Source organism: Haematobia irritans, chromosome 5 (assembly GCF_050003625.1).
Source record: "Haematobia irritans isolate KBUSLIRL chromosome 5, ASM5000362v1, whole genome shotgun sequence".
NCBI lineage: Eukaryota > Metazoa > Arthropoda > Insecta > Diptera > Muscidae > Haematobia > Haematobia irritans.
The window spans coordinates 121,027,736-121,043,563 of NC_134401.1; the positions used below are offsets into that span (position 1 = coordinate 121,027,736).

General features: G+C 38.7%; 1 protein-coding gene and 1 long non-coding RNA gene across 2 annotated transcripts in view; one reads left to right on the plus strand and one right to left on the minus strand.

The window, feature by feature from the left end:
• LOC142241728 (uncharacterized) overlaps positions 1-15,828 on the plus strand; it is a 262,134-nt gene that overhangs the window by 151,212 nt on the left and 95,094 nt on the right. The window lies entirely within an intron of this gene.
• LOC142240547 (putative inorganic phosphate cotransporter) lies at positions 102-11,859 on the minus strand. Its single transcript, XM_075312246.1, has 4 exons — positions 11,747-11,859; positions 11,493-11,629; positions 5,640-6,713; positions 102-481 (listed from the first exon to the last, which is right to left on the minus strand). Exons 1-4 carry the CDS (start codon positions 11,766-11,768, stop codon positions 278-280), a joined length of 1,437 nt encoding a protein of 478 aa, XP_075168361.1. The 5' UTR covers positions 11,769-11,859; the 3' UTR covers positions 102-277.

Sequence of the window (15,828 nt, forward strand, 5' to 3'; positions counted from 1 at the left end):
TCACCAGCATTACGAACAATGGATATTCCTCCGCTGAAAAACTTTTTTGTGTTTTCGTTCGAACCTTTACATGGCGGGCATATTCCTCTTCGAATAAAAGATTATTGTATGATGGTGTATATGTATTTGTAAGAAATTCGTCTTTGGTTTATAATCAACATCAAAACCGCAATCAAACGTAATTTTTTGGATTCCCATTTTTTTGATGTTGACTAACTTTTATAAAGGAAATAAACAAAGAATTCTCAATATGAGGAAAATATAAATAAAATACAAATCACTCTGTAGTTTTGGATTCTACAACAGTCAGTTTTTCTTTATCTCCTCTAACAGTGGATTTTTCAATATCTTTGACCAACAAGAAATCTTCTGCATCCCATGGTTGAGTCTCAGCAGTACCCCAAATGATGTATATTAAATTTCCAAAAAAGAATACTGCTGCAGCTATGGCAAATACAATTTGCCATTGAACACGACTGGACTAAAATTGAAACAAAAAAATAATAAAAATTAAAAAATAGCTAAAAATAAATAAAAAATATATATATTACAGTAAGTTCGGCGGGGCCGAATCTTAAATACACACCACCATGAATCAAATATAATAGTTTCCTTTGAAAACTCTTTGTCGTAGCGTGTTAGGTTAGGTTAGGTTAGGTTAGGTGGCAGCCCGATGTATCAGGCTCACTTAGACTATTCAGTCCATTGTGATAACACATTGGTGAACTTCTCTCTTGTCACTGAGTGCTGCCCGATTCCATGTTAAGCTCAATGACAAGGGACCTCCTTTTTATAGCCGAGTCCGAACAGCGTTCCACATTGCAGCGAAACCACTTAGAGAAGCTTTGACAACCTCAGAAATGTGACCAGCATTACTGAGGTGGGATAATCCACCGCTGAAAAATTTTTTGGTGTTCGGTCGAAGCAGGAATCGAACCCACGACCTTGTGTATGCAAGGCGGGCATGCTAACCATTGCACCACGGTGGCGTGTTAGTTGATAATATATAGAATTTCAGGGGGTTTGATGACAGATATTCTCCCCAACAAATCAGTTAATCCAGTACGCTTCCCGAAGATAAATTTAAAGATTCTACCTATGAAGGCTAGATCAGATTCTGGATTTAGAAGAACCACTTTTGTTTGAGTTTTATAGAAATCGTGCATATCGTGCAAATGATGAAATAACGTCTTGATTTGAAATCTTAAATCTGTAAATTTTTACCGCCATTATTTAAATGATTGCGAGTAGTAAAATCTGGAAATTGTACTTTCAGTTTCAATCAAATTTTCATGAGCAGTGCGCCTGCTATACACTGAAAGAAGAATTTACTTTTCTGAGGCACGAAATTTTAGACAAGCAAAGTTTCCTTTAGACACAAATTTTAGAGACAATCGTTGAATCGCTTATCAAAAATTCGGATAATTTTTGCTCTAAACGAAAATACTGTATACGAAAGGGAATTTCGTTTGTCTAAAATTTCATTCCAGAGGAAAATATTTTTTCTTTGGGTGTACCGTCAAGTAGAGAAATCGGTCTATACCAAATGGACCGGTAAAAATAAATGCGATACAGATGTTTGAGGGTCTACAATACCAGTATATTTAAATTTTCGAGCAAATCGGATAAAAAGTACGGTTTTTAAAAGCCCAAGGAGTTAAATCGGGAGATCGGTCTATGGTGTGTGTAGAGCCAAAACATGGTTCGACACACACCATATTCGGCTGACCTATTTGTGGTCAGCCGGATTCTACAAGTTCTAGAAATAAATTCGGGAGGTAGGTCTATATAGGGGATATACCAAAACTTGGACCAATGCTCACCATTTTCGACACACCTCTTAATGGTCCTCAAATACTTCTAGAATTCCAATTTCAGACAAATTGGGTAAAAACTACGAATTCTATCAGCCCAAGACGTAAAGTCGGGAGATCGGTCTATATGGGGGCTATACCCAAACATGGACCGATAAGCAACATTTTCGGCACACCTTTTGATGGTCCTAAAATACCTCTAGAGTTCCAATTTCAGGCAAATTGGATAAAAACTACGGATTTTAGAAGCCCAAGACGTAAAGTCGGGAGATCGGTCTATATGAGGGTTACACCAAAACATCGACCGATACACCCCATTTTCGACACACCTATTTGTGGTCCCATAATACCTCTAGACTTTCAATTTCAGGCAAATGGGACAGTATATACAGTTCCTAGACGCTCAAGAATTAAAATCGGGAGATCGGTCTATATGGGGGCTATACCAAAAGATGGACCGAAAGGCACCATTTACGGCACACCTTTTTATGGTTCTAGAATACCCCTAGATTTCAAATTTCAGGCAAATCGGAAAGTAAATACAGTTTCTAGAAGTCCAAGAAGTAAAATCGGGAGATCGGTCTTTATGGGGGCTATACCAAAAGATTTTGCTTTTCCAAAAGGCACCGGAGGTCAACTCTGGGAATCGGTTTATATATATAATTAAGGCTATATATAATTATGGACCGATATGGACCAATTCCATGGTTGTTAGAGACCATATACTAACATCATGTGCCAAATTTCAGCCGGATCCGATGAAATTCGATCCTTTTATGCGAAGATGCGCAAGCCAAATCTGGGGACCGGTTTATATGGGGGCTATACGTAAAACTGGACCAATATGGCCCATTTGTAATACCATCCGACCTACATCGGTAACAACTACTTGTGCCAAGCTTCAAGTCGATAGCATATTTCGTTCTGAAGTTAGCGTGATTTCAACAGACGGACGGACGGACTGAAGGACAGACATGCTTAGATCGACTTAGAATCTCACCACGAGCCAGAATATATATACTCTATGGGGTCTTAGAGCAATATTTCGATGTGTTACAAACAGAATGACAAAGTTAATATACCCCCATCCTATGGTGGATAAAATTTTCTATAGAAATAAAATTTTGACAAAATTTTCTATAGAAATAAAATTTTGACAAAATTTTCTATAGAAATAAAATTTTGACAAACTGTTTTTTAGAAATAAAATTTTGACAAAATTTTCTATAGAAATAAAATTTTGGTAGATTATTTTTGGCGATATGGACCAATTTTTGTGTGATTGGCGATCGGCTATAGACCGATATGGACCAACTTTTGCATGGCTGTTAGCGGCCATATACTAGCCCAATCTACCAAATTTCAACCGGATCGGATGAAATTTGCTCTTCCAAGATGATCCGGAGTTCAAATCTGGGGATCGGTTTGTATGGGGGCTATATATAATTATGGACCGATATGGACCAATTTTTGCATGGTTGTTAGAGACCATATCCTAACACCACATACCAAATTTCAACCGGATCGTATGAAATTTGCTCTTTCAAGATGCTTCGGAGTTCACATCTGGGGATCGGTTTATATGGGGGCTATATATAATTATGGACCGATATGGACCAATTTTTGCATGGTTGTTAGAGACCATATACTAACACCACGTACCAAATTTCTACCGGATCGGATGAATTCTGCTTTTCCAAGTGGCTCCGGAGTTCGAATCTGGAGATCGGTTTATATGGGGGCTACTTTTAATTATGGACCGATATGGACCAATTTTTGTCATGGTTGTTAGAGTCTATATGGTTACACCACGTACCAAATTTCAAACGGATCGGATGAATTTTGCTCCTCCAAGAGGATCCGCAAGCCAAATCTAGGGGTCGGTTCACATGGGAGCTATACGTCAAACTGGTCCGATATGGCCCATTTGCAATACCATCCGACCTACATCAATAACAACTACTTATTCCAAGTTAATAGCTTGTTTCGTTCGGAAGTTAGCGTGATTTCAACAGACGAACGGACATGCTTAGATCGACTCTGAATTTCACCACGACCCGGAATATATTATATATATATATATATTCCGGGTCGTGGTGAGATATATTTTTATGGTGTCTTAGAGCAATATTTTGATGTGTTACAAACGAAATGATAAAGTTAATATACCCCCCATCCTAGGGTATAATAATACAGTCGAAGCTCTGTTTAACGAATATCCCATTTAGCGAAAATCCAATTTAACGAACGTCCAAATCCCTAACATTGAGTATTCTAAATAACGAACGGTTGAACAAAATTTACGTTCGATTTAACGATAACGCTTTTAATCATAAGAAAATTGACAACTAAAAACCAGCAATATTTCACGATTGTGAGAGTGGCTTAAGTCCTTTGGAAATGTCCACAAAGTACGGCATTCCCAAGATATTTAGATTTCATCAAATGTTTGGAAACACAAATTCAATGGCCGGATAACTAGGTAAAATTAGGTTAGATAGAGAGACAGGTTCGCTACGTAAAATGGATATACCCCAGAACCGGTACAGGACTACTCCCTGATGTGAATGGACCAGTCCCAGACCTGGTCGAAACGTATGGACGGGACCGATCATTTTAACACGGGTTTGTCATTGACGGTGCACATTTACACTGTAGGACACGGCTTGAACTCATTCCAAAGGACATGACCTAGGAGAACTTAGTAGGGCTAGACAGGTTCTCATTAACCAGTCTGGGACAAACCCTTATTTTGCGCATCCCAATTGCACAGGGAAGGAAAAAATTTGGAATATGCTGAGATCCAATAAGATTTTAAAATCAATAGAGAATATAAATCAATAAATTATATGCAAATCTAAAACCTGTGACAAACTGGAGCACTGGTACTAGTCCTGTGATAGGTGGTAATATGAACCAAATTTTCGTAGGATCGCCAGTTGGGCAGATGGTGAATTTTTCTCTTATTAATGAGTGCTACGCGATTGTATATTTATCTCAATGACAAAGAACCTCCTTCTTATAGCTGAAGAGAAACTGCGAAATGCACAGGAATATCAGCATAATTACATAGAGAGATAAATTACCGCTGAAAAACTTTCTTGGTGTTCGGCCGAAACTGTAATCTAGCGTTGAGAGTACATCTATGCCGACAGGAGCAGCCGAGTAATAGTGTAATAGTTATGCCTGGTCCATCTTGAAACTGGGGACTGGAAACAAATTAGGGAATTCGTCTAAGAAGGTATTTTCATGGGTGTATACAGGCTCTCCTGAGACAGCGAATCTTGTATCCTCTTTTCAACCTAACCTAACCTAGATATGTATATCAAGCTCATCAGTTTTTAAGGATTATTTAAAGTAATATTTTTTTTAAATGCCTCTGTAGTTTAATGTTGCCACATGCTTCTGAATTTTTACTCATCTGGTAAAAAAAACTACGATTTTCAATAAAAATTAACATTTAATATTCCCGTTCGATTTAACGAATATTTCTAAATAACGAAAGGGCCTGACAATATATCGTTCGTTAAACCGAGTTTCAATGTTGCCACATGCTTTTGAATTTTTACTCATCCGGTAAAAAAAACTACGATTTTCAATAAAAATTAACATTTAATATTCCCGTTCGATTTAACGAATATTTCTAAATAACGAAAGGGCCTGACAATATATCGTTCGTTAAACCGAGCTTCAACTGTAGTTCCAATTGAAAAAATCATTGCTTGAATTAATTTTTGTGTCAGTTAATCTTTTCATTATTCATATTCCTTCACATAAAATGAAGTTTTTTCTTATAAAAATATGATTGTTTTCTGTGCAACTTACCCCATCTGTGACAATAACACCCACTATGAGAGGAGCTACCAAGGGCGTAATACTTGAGACCGTATTAATGACCGACATTAGAGAGCCTGAGTGATTAGGTGATAAATCGATTATATTCATCAAACATCCTATAACATTGCCACTATTTGCTGCCACACTTATGGACATAAGGGCTAAGGCCCAGGCCGTATTATTTTCATCCAGAAATCCTATGATTATCAAACCGATGGCTGGAATCCAAAAGGCACAGCTATTAAAGACTCTCCGTATGGCCGTGAGACTCATGATTTGCTTCTGTTGAAAACGATCACCCAAGAAAAGATAAATATAGCACATAACCCAACTGGCCAAGAAAGGCATTGCCGAATACAAGGCATTCGATTTGATTTCCATATTTAAGACACCATGCAAATATGAGGGTATTTGAGCCTGTAACGTTGATACTCCATAAATATGGGCACATCTTGCCACTACCAAAGCAAAAAATGGCACCGAAGTGAATATTGCTTTCCATGGTATTGGTATTTTCTTTTTGTGGAAATCCTCATCATGAGCCATTGACGATTCGATATAGTCTCTCTCAGCTTCAGTGGTAAATTTCGATTCAACTGCATTATTCGCTCCAAATATCATCCATAGAATGCACCAGATAAAACACATGCCAGCCGATACATAGGATATACCAGGCCAACCTAAGGGTCCAGCTGCTATGAAGCCACTTATACCCAAAGCTAATACAGTACCACATTCCAGACCTGAATTACTAAAGGCACCCAAACGATTTCTCTCTTTTAGAGGACACCATTTGGCCAGATGATCGAAAACACAAGGAAAGACCACACCTTGTGCCAGACCCTGCAACACTCTTAAGGCACAAAAGGCTTGCCAACCTCCCCAGGTTGTTGACCAAGGTGTTGCGGCACTGAGAACAGCAGAAATTAATGTGGCCATGCCTAGAATAAATTTCACTCCATAACGTTTACATAAAGCTCCTCCTGGATATTGTGTAACAAAATAACCCCAATAGAAACTGGAAAGGATATAAGAAATTTCCTTTTCGTTCCAATCGAACTCCTGTAAATAACAAAAAGGAATTATTAATTAAAAACAAACTATTAAGATCGAATAAAAGTTTGGGGAAGCCGACTACATTGGTGATTTTCGTCAATTTAATGGCGATTTCGATTGGAATAAAAGGTGCAACATACTCGAAATTGACTGAAAAATATGAAGTACTTTGTCCTTTTTTCCGTCCTGAATCCAGACAGCTTGCCGATTGTGCTTAAATATAGCAACATGATTTTGGTTAACACATATACTAGACATAATGAAAAGTAAATTACATCTAATCCATTGCCCAAGTGGCTCTTATTCATGTCTATTTCAATAAAAGCAAACTAGAAAGTAGGCCAAGCAAGACCTAGGTGACCTTTCAGCATCTTTCTGTTTGCCGAAAAGAGTCAAAAATCATTCTACTTGCATTAAGATGTTCAATGTTCTTAATCTTGCTAAGGAATTCGTTCCTGGACGCGTACTCAGAGCTTCAAGGCCATAGCTCCTCCATTAAATTCTTCAGACTTACAGTTTCACCTTAGAGTTCTTCGAATATTCTTACTGAATTTTTCTGGTCTATAGTTCTACCACTGAGGTTTTTAGATCTATATTTGAACTACTTAGAACTTCTGATCTGCATTTGCACCACTGAGTTCTTATGATCCAGAGACTCCCCACTGGGCACTTGGGATCTAGAAATTCGTTCCTAGACGAATAATTAGTACTGAGAACTTCAAGCCTCCTGTCCCTCCACTGAAAAAGCGCGGTATAAACAGAAAAAAGTTCAGTGCTTTGGAAACTTCCATCTCTGTTATGAATACATGTTAAATTTTGTTTCGATCTGGCAACTCCTTCATATAGAAACAAGTGTTCAAAAAAGACGCATCCGCAATTTTTTACAATGGAAAAATTAGAAATGCGTCCTGTCATTAAATATTTACATACAAAAGGTTTATCGGGACAAGAAATTCATAATGATATGGTGAATGTGTTAGGTGAAAGTGCTCCTTCATATGCAACAGTAAAAAATTGGGTTGCTGAATTTAAACGTGGTCGTACAAGCATTGAAGATGAACCATGTAGTGGACGTCCAAAAACAGCAAAAACAACAGAAATTGTGGCCAAAGTGCATGATATGGTATTAAATGATCGACGAATAAAAGTGCGTGAAATTGCTAATATCATGGACATCTCAAATGATCAAATCCATTTCATTTTGCATGAAGAACTACAGATGAAAAAGCTTTCTGCAAGATGGGTGAAATAAAATGGATTTTAAGCGTCATTTCATAACTGCTGATGAGACATGGATCCACCACTATACTCCAGAGACAAAAGAACAATCCAAACAATGGACTGAAGCTGACTGAAGTATATGGTCTCTAACAACCATGCAAAAATTGGTCCACGTCGGTCCATAATTATATATAGCCCCCATATAAACGGACCCCCAAATTTGGCTTGCGATTGCTCTAGGAGAAGCAAATTTCATCCGATCCGGCTGAAATTTGGTACATAGCGTTAGTATATGGTCTCTAACAACCATGCAAAAATTGGTCCACATCGGTCCATAGTTATATATAGCCCCGGTCAAAATTTGGTCAAGGGAAAACGCGTGTAATACGGTGAAATCGTTTATTTAAAAAATTAAATTAAATTTCTTTTTCAAGTTCAATTAGTATAAAATTCAGGAAAAATATTCAGTTAGGCTTTCGCTTTTCCAAATCCGAATTGCCGGGCCTCACGCTTGACACCTGCCATCAGATTTTGTACAGCCACCTTGTCCATCTTCTTCGCCGCAGAAAGCCAGTTTGCCTTGAAGTTCTGCTCGTCCTTAGCAGTTTTTTTGGTCTTCTTTAGGTTCCGCTTGACAATAGCCCAGTATTTCTCAATTGGGCGGAGCTCTGGCGTGTTGGGAGGGTTCCTGTCTTTGGGAACCACCTGCACGTTGTTGGCGGCGTACCACTCCATGGCCTTTTTACCGTAATGGCAAGATGCCAAATCCGGCAAAAACAGTACGGAACAACCGTGTTTCTTCAGGAAAGGCAGTAGACGTTTATTCAAACACTCTTTCACGTAAATTTCTTGGTTGACAGTCCCGGAAGCTATGAAAATGCTGCTTTTCAAGCCACAGGTACAGATGGCTTGCCAAACCAGATATTTCTTTGCGAACTTTGACAGTTTTATGTGCTTGAAAATATCTGCTACCTTTCCCCTTTCTTTTGCCGTATAAAACTCCTGTCCCGGAAGCTGCTTGTTGACGTAGGTTTCGACGTCCATTACCACGCAGTCAAACTTCGTCAGCATCGTCGTGTACAGCCTCCGGGATCGCGCTTTGGCCGTCGTATTTTGTATTTATCATCGCGATTTGGAGTCACTACCTTCTTGTAAGTCGATAGTCCGGCTCGTTTTTTTTGGCTCGATGCACGGTTGTAGACGATACACCCAGCTTATTTGCGGCATCTCGGAGAGAGAGGTTAGGGTTTCGCTTGAAACTACCGGCAACTCTCTTTGTCGTCTCAGCGGCTTCCGGTTTTCGATTTCCCCCCGATCTGGACTTCCTGGCTGTCGACAAACGTTCCCCAAACACTTTAATTACATTTGTAACGGTTGATTTTTCAACTTTTAGCGATTTTGCCAGCTTTGCATGCGAGTAGCTCGGATTTTCGCGATGCGCGAGCAAAATTTTGATATGCTGCTCTTCTTGCTTTGGCGGCATTTTGACAACTGAAGAGTGAATTCCAAAATCAAAATTGGAGCAACATTCTACACCCACACACCTTCAAAATGAGGGGTGTTCAGGTTTTTTAAATGCAAAATTGAAAGAAATACGTCAAGTATATATTGACCAAATTTTGACCGTATCACCCTTTAAGCGACCCCCATATTTCAATTCTAGCTCTCTACGTACCGTGCAAAAGTCCATGTCGATTCGTAATTATTTGTAGACTTACATATACGTAACTGTTTTGTCTAATATATACCACGTATGGACTAAGTCACAATTCAGAAAACGATGTTAAGAAGTTTTAAGATACCACAACCCAAGTAATTCGATTGTGTATGACAGTATTTCCTAGAAGTTTCTACGCAATCCATGGTGGAGGGTACATAAGATTCGGCCTGGCTGAACTTACAGCCGTATATACTTGTTTTATCTTCAGCTTCCCCACTGGGTACTTGGGATCCACAGTTCCACTCTTGAGTTCTTCGGATCAGTTTCTCTAGTTCCTCCTCTGAGATCTTTGCGTCTAAAGTTCTCATCTATAATAGCCAATTAGTTTGTGTAAGTACCGTAAGTACTGACACGAATCTACTACACGAATCTACTACACGAAACTACTACCGACTAAGAGCTATCAACTCCCCCATAAGATGGGGGAGTTTGTAACACATTGAAGTATAGGTATCAGACCGCATAAAGTATATATTCCGTGTCGTAGCGATTTTTCTGAGTCAATCAAGCGATGTCCGTCCGTCTGTGGAAATCATGCTAACTTCGAATGGTATTGCAAATGGACAATATCGGACAACTTTTATGTATAAGCTCCCATATACCGACTGGCTAGTGGAGGTCCTTGGAGGAGCAAATTTCATTCGATCCGGTTGAAATTTTGTACGTGGTGTTAGGTTAGGTATGGTGGCACTCCGATATTTTAGGCTCACCTAGACTATTCAGTCCAGTGTATACCACAGTGATGAACTTCTCTCTTATCATCGGCAACTGTTACCACAACCCAAGTAATTCTACGTAATCCATGGTGAAGGGAAGAGAAGATTCGGAATGACCGAACTTTCGGCCGTATATTTTTGCTTTCTTTATTTGTGATTCTTATTTGCTTTTAAAAGAAGTTGTAATTTCCTAAATGACTGCTAAAAATCATGGTAAATAATTACGTGTTTCTTTTTCACCCTACGGGAATTTGGATCAAATTACCGCTGACGGACAGAAATGGTGTTGGTACACCTGTTTGTCCCAATTTTTAAATTGTCATGAAACAGATTCCTAAGAGTTTGTCCGAGACTGGTTCATGAAGACCTGTCTATGGGATGTACCTAGGGTGTGTCTTTCGGAATGAGTCCAAGACGTGTCCTAAAGAGGAAAATTACCCACTCAATGACATAACCATGATAAAGTGACTGTTCCCTCCCATACGTTGTGACCAGTACTGGAACTAGTCCATACACACCAGGAACTTGTCCGGTACCGGTCCTGTGGTTGATCCATTTCCCGTAGCGTAACAACCAGAGATTGAAACCTACGCATTTTTGTCGGCGGCGGCTGACCTCTGACGGGGGCGGCTTGTCGGCTATGCCGATATCAATTGGTCTATTCGGCGACAGACAATTATCCATTATAAAATCAATTTAAAGTTATTCGAATGGTAATGCGATTAGTTGTACAACCAATCTTACAATCACATTTACATTTCATTAAAATTTTCTGAGTTAAATTTTTGCAAAAATATTACAGCAAGTTCATACCGACGGATCGGATTTTGGATGGAAAGTCAAACATTTTGCCAAAAAATACTACAATTATTAATAATTTTTGATTAATTGGCGGCTAATTTTGAGTCGAGATGAGTTGACATAATCGGCTACGGCTTCGATCCTATCCCATTTTTATTCGATTGGACTCTGTATATTAGCAAAGTCAAGATGATCAGATTTGTACTCTCCATTCTATTACTGTTTAAATAATATTTTCTCCATTCGCCACTTTTTCTAATTGCATGCCTTTTACTTAATAACAGCCTACATTTTTAATAACACTTTGTATATCACACCAATACTCACTGGAAAATCCGGATTAGTTGTTTCTGCATTTGTCATGGCAACAACGGCCACACCAATATTTAGGCGACTGATATAAATCACAACAATATTGAGGAAGAGTAATAGAGATTGCACATGTCTCATACCAATAAAAGGGCCTGAATAAATAAAATTATTATTAAATCAAATTTTATTTTGGTTATATTATTTTTTTGCAAAATATTTTGAAAATACTTGAACTGGTCGTAGATTTGAATGTGATTTTCGAAAGTCACCTTTATTTTCCAAATCTGTCATTTTTGATTTAATTTTGTTTATAATTTTGTGTTGACCGATACCATAGATTGTGGTGAGACACGTTTTTACTTTTTGCCAGTGCAATTGGTAATGTTTTGCAGCCTGCTCGAATTGTTTTCGTATCGTCCATATATTATTTATGGAGATTATCATTTTTTACACAGAAAAGAAATAGGAATAAATTCAAAAATGGATTTGTTTAAGGTTTGAGAAAATGTGTCCTTAATTCCGAGAAGACAATAGTTTGTGGCTTCAATCACAAAATCAATTGACCCAATTAACTTTAATTAGTAATTAGTAAAAAATAAAAAATGGACGCATGAACAATAGCCCAAAAATTAAATGAAGTTGGATCCCACAAAGTTATATGGACTGACTTCATTTTATTTTTGGCGACCGTTTGCATTATGATAATAGACCCCAATATTTCAAATGAAAATAAAACCAAATTGCCTTTTTGGATTGTGCTTCGTTTTCATGTGGGGTCTTTTTGTATTCTGGGATTTGAAAATCAGATCTGATTTTTAAGTGAGGTCAAAGACTTTCTCCTATGGACCGAATCCAAAGTGGGCTAACGCGATTCGCAAGAAATTCGTATTTAATTTTTTCTTAAAACTCCATCAGTTAGGGTTCATTTTCCACGATTTTTTAAATCAAAAGAAACAAGTATATACGGCCGTAAGTTCGGCCAGGCCGAATCTTATGTACCCTCCACCATGGATTGTGTAGAAACTTCTACGAAAGACTGTCATCCACAATCGAATTACTTGGGTTGTGGTATCTTAAAACTTCTTAACATCGTTTTCTAAATTGTGAGTTAGTCCATACGTGGTAGAGAGCCAGAATTGAAATATGGGGGTCGCTTATATGGGGGCTATATACAATTATGAACTTAATATGGACCAATTTTTTGTGATTAGGGATCGATTTATCTGAGGGCCATATATAACTATAGACCGATATGGATCTAATTAGGCATTAGGTTGTTAACGGTCATATACTAACACAATGTACGAAATTTCAACTGACTCGGATGAAATTTGGTCCTCCAAGAGGCTCCAAAACCAAATTTCGGGATCGGTTTATATGGGGGCTATATATGATTATGGACTGATATGGACCACTTTTGGCATGGCTGTTAAATATCATATAAAGGGTGATTTGTTAAGAGCTTGATAATTTTTTTTTTTTAAAAACCCATAAAATTTGCAAAATCTCATCGGTTCTTTATTTGAAACGTTAGATTGGTCCATGACATTTACTTTTTGAAGATAATTTCATTTAAATGTTGACCGCGGCTGCGTCTTAGGTGGTCCATTCGGAAAGTCCAATTTTGGGCAACTTTTTCGAGCATTTCGGCCGGAATAGCCCGAATTTCTTCGGACATGTTGTCTTCCAAAGCTGGAATAGTTGCTGGCTTATTTCTGTAGACTTTAGACTTGACGTAGCCCCACAAAAACTAGTCTAAAGGCGTCAAATCGCATGATCTTGGTGGCCAACTTACCGGTCCATTTCTTGAGATGAATTGTTCTCCGAAGTTTTCCCTCAAAATGGCCATAGAATCGCGAGCTGTGTGGCATGTAGCGCCATCTTGTTGAAACCACATGTCAACCAAGTTCAGTTCTTCCATTTTTGGCAACAAAAAGTTTGTTAGCATCGAACGATAGCGATCGCCATTCACCGTAACGTTGCGTCCAACAGCATCTTTGAAAAAATACGGTCCAATGATTCCACCAGCGTACAAACCACACCAAACAGTGCATTTTTCGGGATGCATGGGCAGTTCTTGAACGGCTTCTGGTTGCTCTTCACTCCAAATGCGGCAATTTTGCTTATTTACGTAGCCATTCAACCAGAAATGAGCCTCATCGCTGAACAAAATTTGTCGATAAAAAAGCGGATTTTCTGCCAACTTTTCTAGGGCCCATTCACTGAAAATTCGACGTTGTGGCAGATCGTTCGGCTTCAGTTCTTGCACGAGCTGTATTTTATACGGTTTTACACCAAGATCTTTGCGTAAAATCTTCCATGTGGTCGAATAACACAAACCCAATTGCTGCGACATTTCATTCATCGACATTTCACGGTCTTCAGCAACACTCTCAGAAACAGACGCAATATTCTCTTCTGTACGCACTGTACGCATTCGTGTGGTTGGTTTAATGTCCAATAAAGTAAACTGAGTGCGAAACTTGGTCACAATCGCATTAATTGTTTGCTCACTTGGTCGATTATGTAGACCATAAATCGGACGTAAAGCGCGAAACACATTTCGAACCGAACACTGATTTTGGTAATAAAATTCAATGATTTGCAAGCGTTGCTCGTTAGTAAGTCTATTCATGATGAAATGTCAAAGCATACTGAGCATCTTTCTCTTTGACACCATGTCTGAAATCCCACGTGATCTGTCAAATACTAATGCATGAAAATCCTAACCTCAAAAGAATCACCCTTTACTACACCCACGTACCAAATTTCAACCAGATCGGATGAATTTTGCTTCTCCAAAAGGCAGCGGAGGCCAAATCTGGGGATCGGTTTATAAGGGGGCTATATATAATTATTGACCGATTTCGACCAATTTTTGCACGGTCATGAGAGACCATGTACTAACACCATGTACCAAATTTCAGTCGGATCGGATGAAATTTGCTTCTCTTAGAGGCTCCGCAAGCCAAATCGGGGGATCGGTTTATATGGGGGCTATATATAATTATGGACCGATGTGGACCAATTTTTGCATGGTTGGTAGAGATCCTATGCTGACACCCTGTACCAAATTTCACCCGAATCGGATGAAATTTGTTTCTCTTAGAGTCCCCGCAAGCCAAATTTTAGGGTCCGTTTATATGGGGGCTATACGTAAAAGTAGACCGATATGGCCCATTTGCAATACCATCCGACCTACATCAATAACAACTACTTGTGCCAAGTTTCCAGTCGATAGCTTGTTTCGTTCGGAAGTTAGCGTGATTTCAACAGACGGACGGACGGACATCGACTCAGAAATTCACCACGACCCAGAATATATATATAAAGGGTGATTCTTTTGAGGTTAGGATTTTCATGCATTAGTATTTGACAGATCACGTGGGATTTCAGACATGGTGTCAAAGAGAAAGATGCTCAGTATGCTTTGACATTTCATCATGAATAGACTTACTAACGAGCAACGCTTGCAAATCATTGAATTTTATTACCAAAATCAGTGGCAGAAAATCCGCTTTTTTATCGACAAATTTTGTTCAGCGATGAGGCTCATTTCTGGTTGAATGGCTACGTAAATAAGCAAAATTGCCGCATTTGGAGTGAAGAGCAACCAGAAGCCGTTCAAGAACTGCCCATGCATCCCGAAAAATGCACTGTTTGGTGTGGTTTGTACGCTGGTGGAATCATTGGACCGTATTTTTTCAAAGATGCTGTTGGACGCAACGTTACGGTGAATGGCGATCGCTATCGTTCGATGCTAACAAACTTTTTGTTGCCAAAAATGGAAGAACTGAACTTGGTTGACATGTGGTTTCAACAAGATGGCGCTACATGCCACACAGCTCGCGATTCTATGGCCATTTTGAGGGAAAACTTCGGAGAACAATTCATCTCAAGAAATGGACCGGTAAGTTGGCCACCAAGATCATGCGATTTGACGCCTTTAGACTATTTTTTGTGGGGCTACGTCAAGTCTAAAGTCTACAGAAATAAGCCAGCAACTATTCCAGCTTTGGAAGACAACATTTCCGAAGAAATTCGGGCTATTCCGGCCGAAATGCTCGAAAAAGTTGCCCAAAATTGGACTTTCCGAATGGACCACCTAAGACGCAGCCGCGGTCAACATTTAAATGAAATTATCTTCAAAAAGTAAATGTCATGGACCAATCTAACGTTTCAAATAAAGAACCGACGAGATTTTGCAAATTTTCTGCGTTTTTTTTTTTTTTAAAGTTATCAAGCTCTTAACAAATCACCCTTTACTTTATGGGGTCTTAGAGCAATATTTCCATGTGTTACAAACGGAATGACAAAGTTAATATACCCCCATCCTATGGTGGAGGGTATA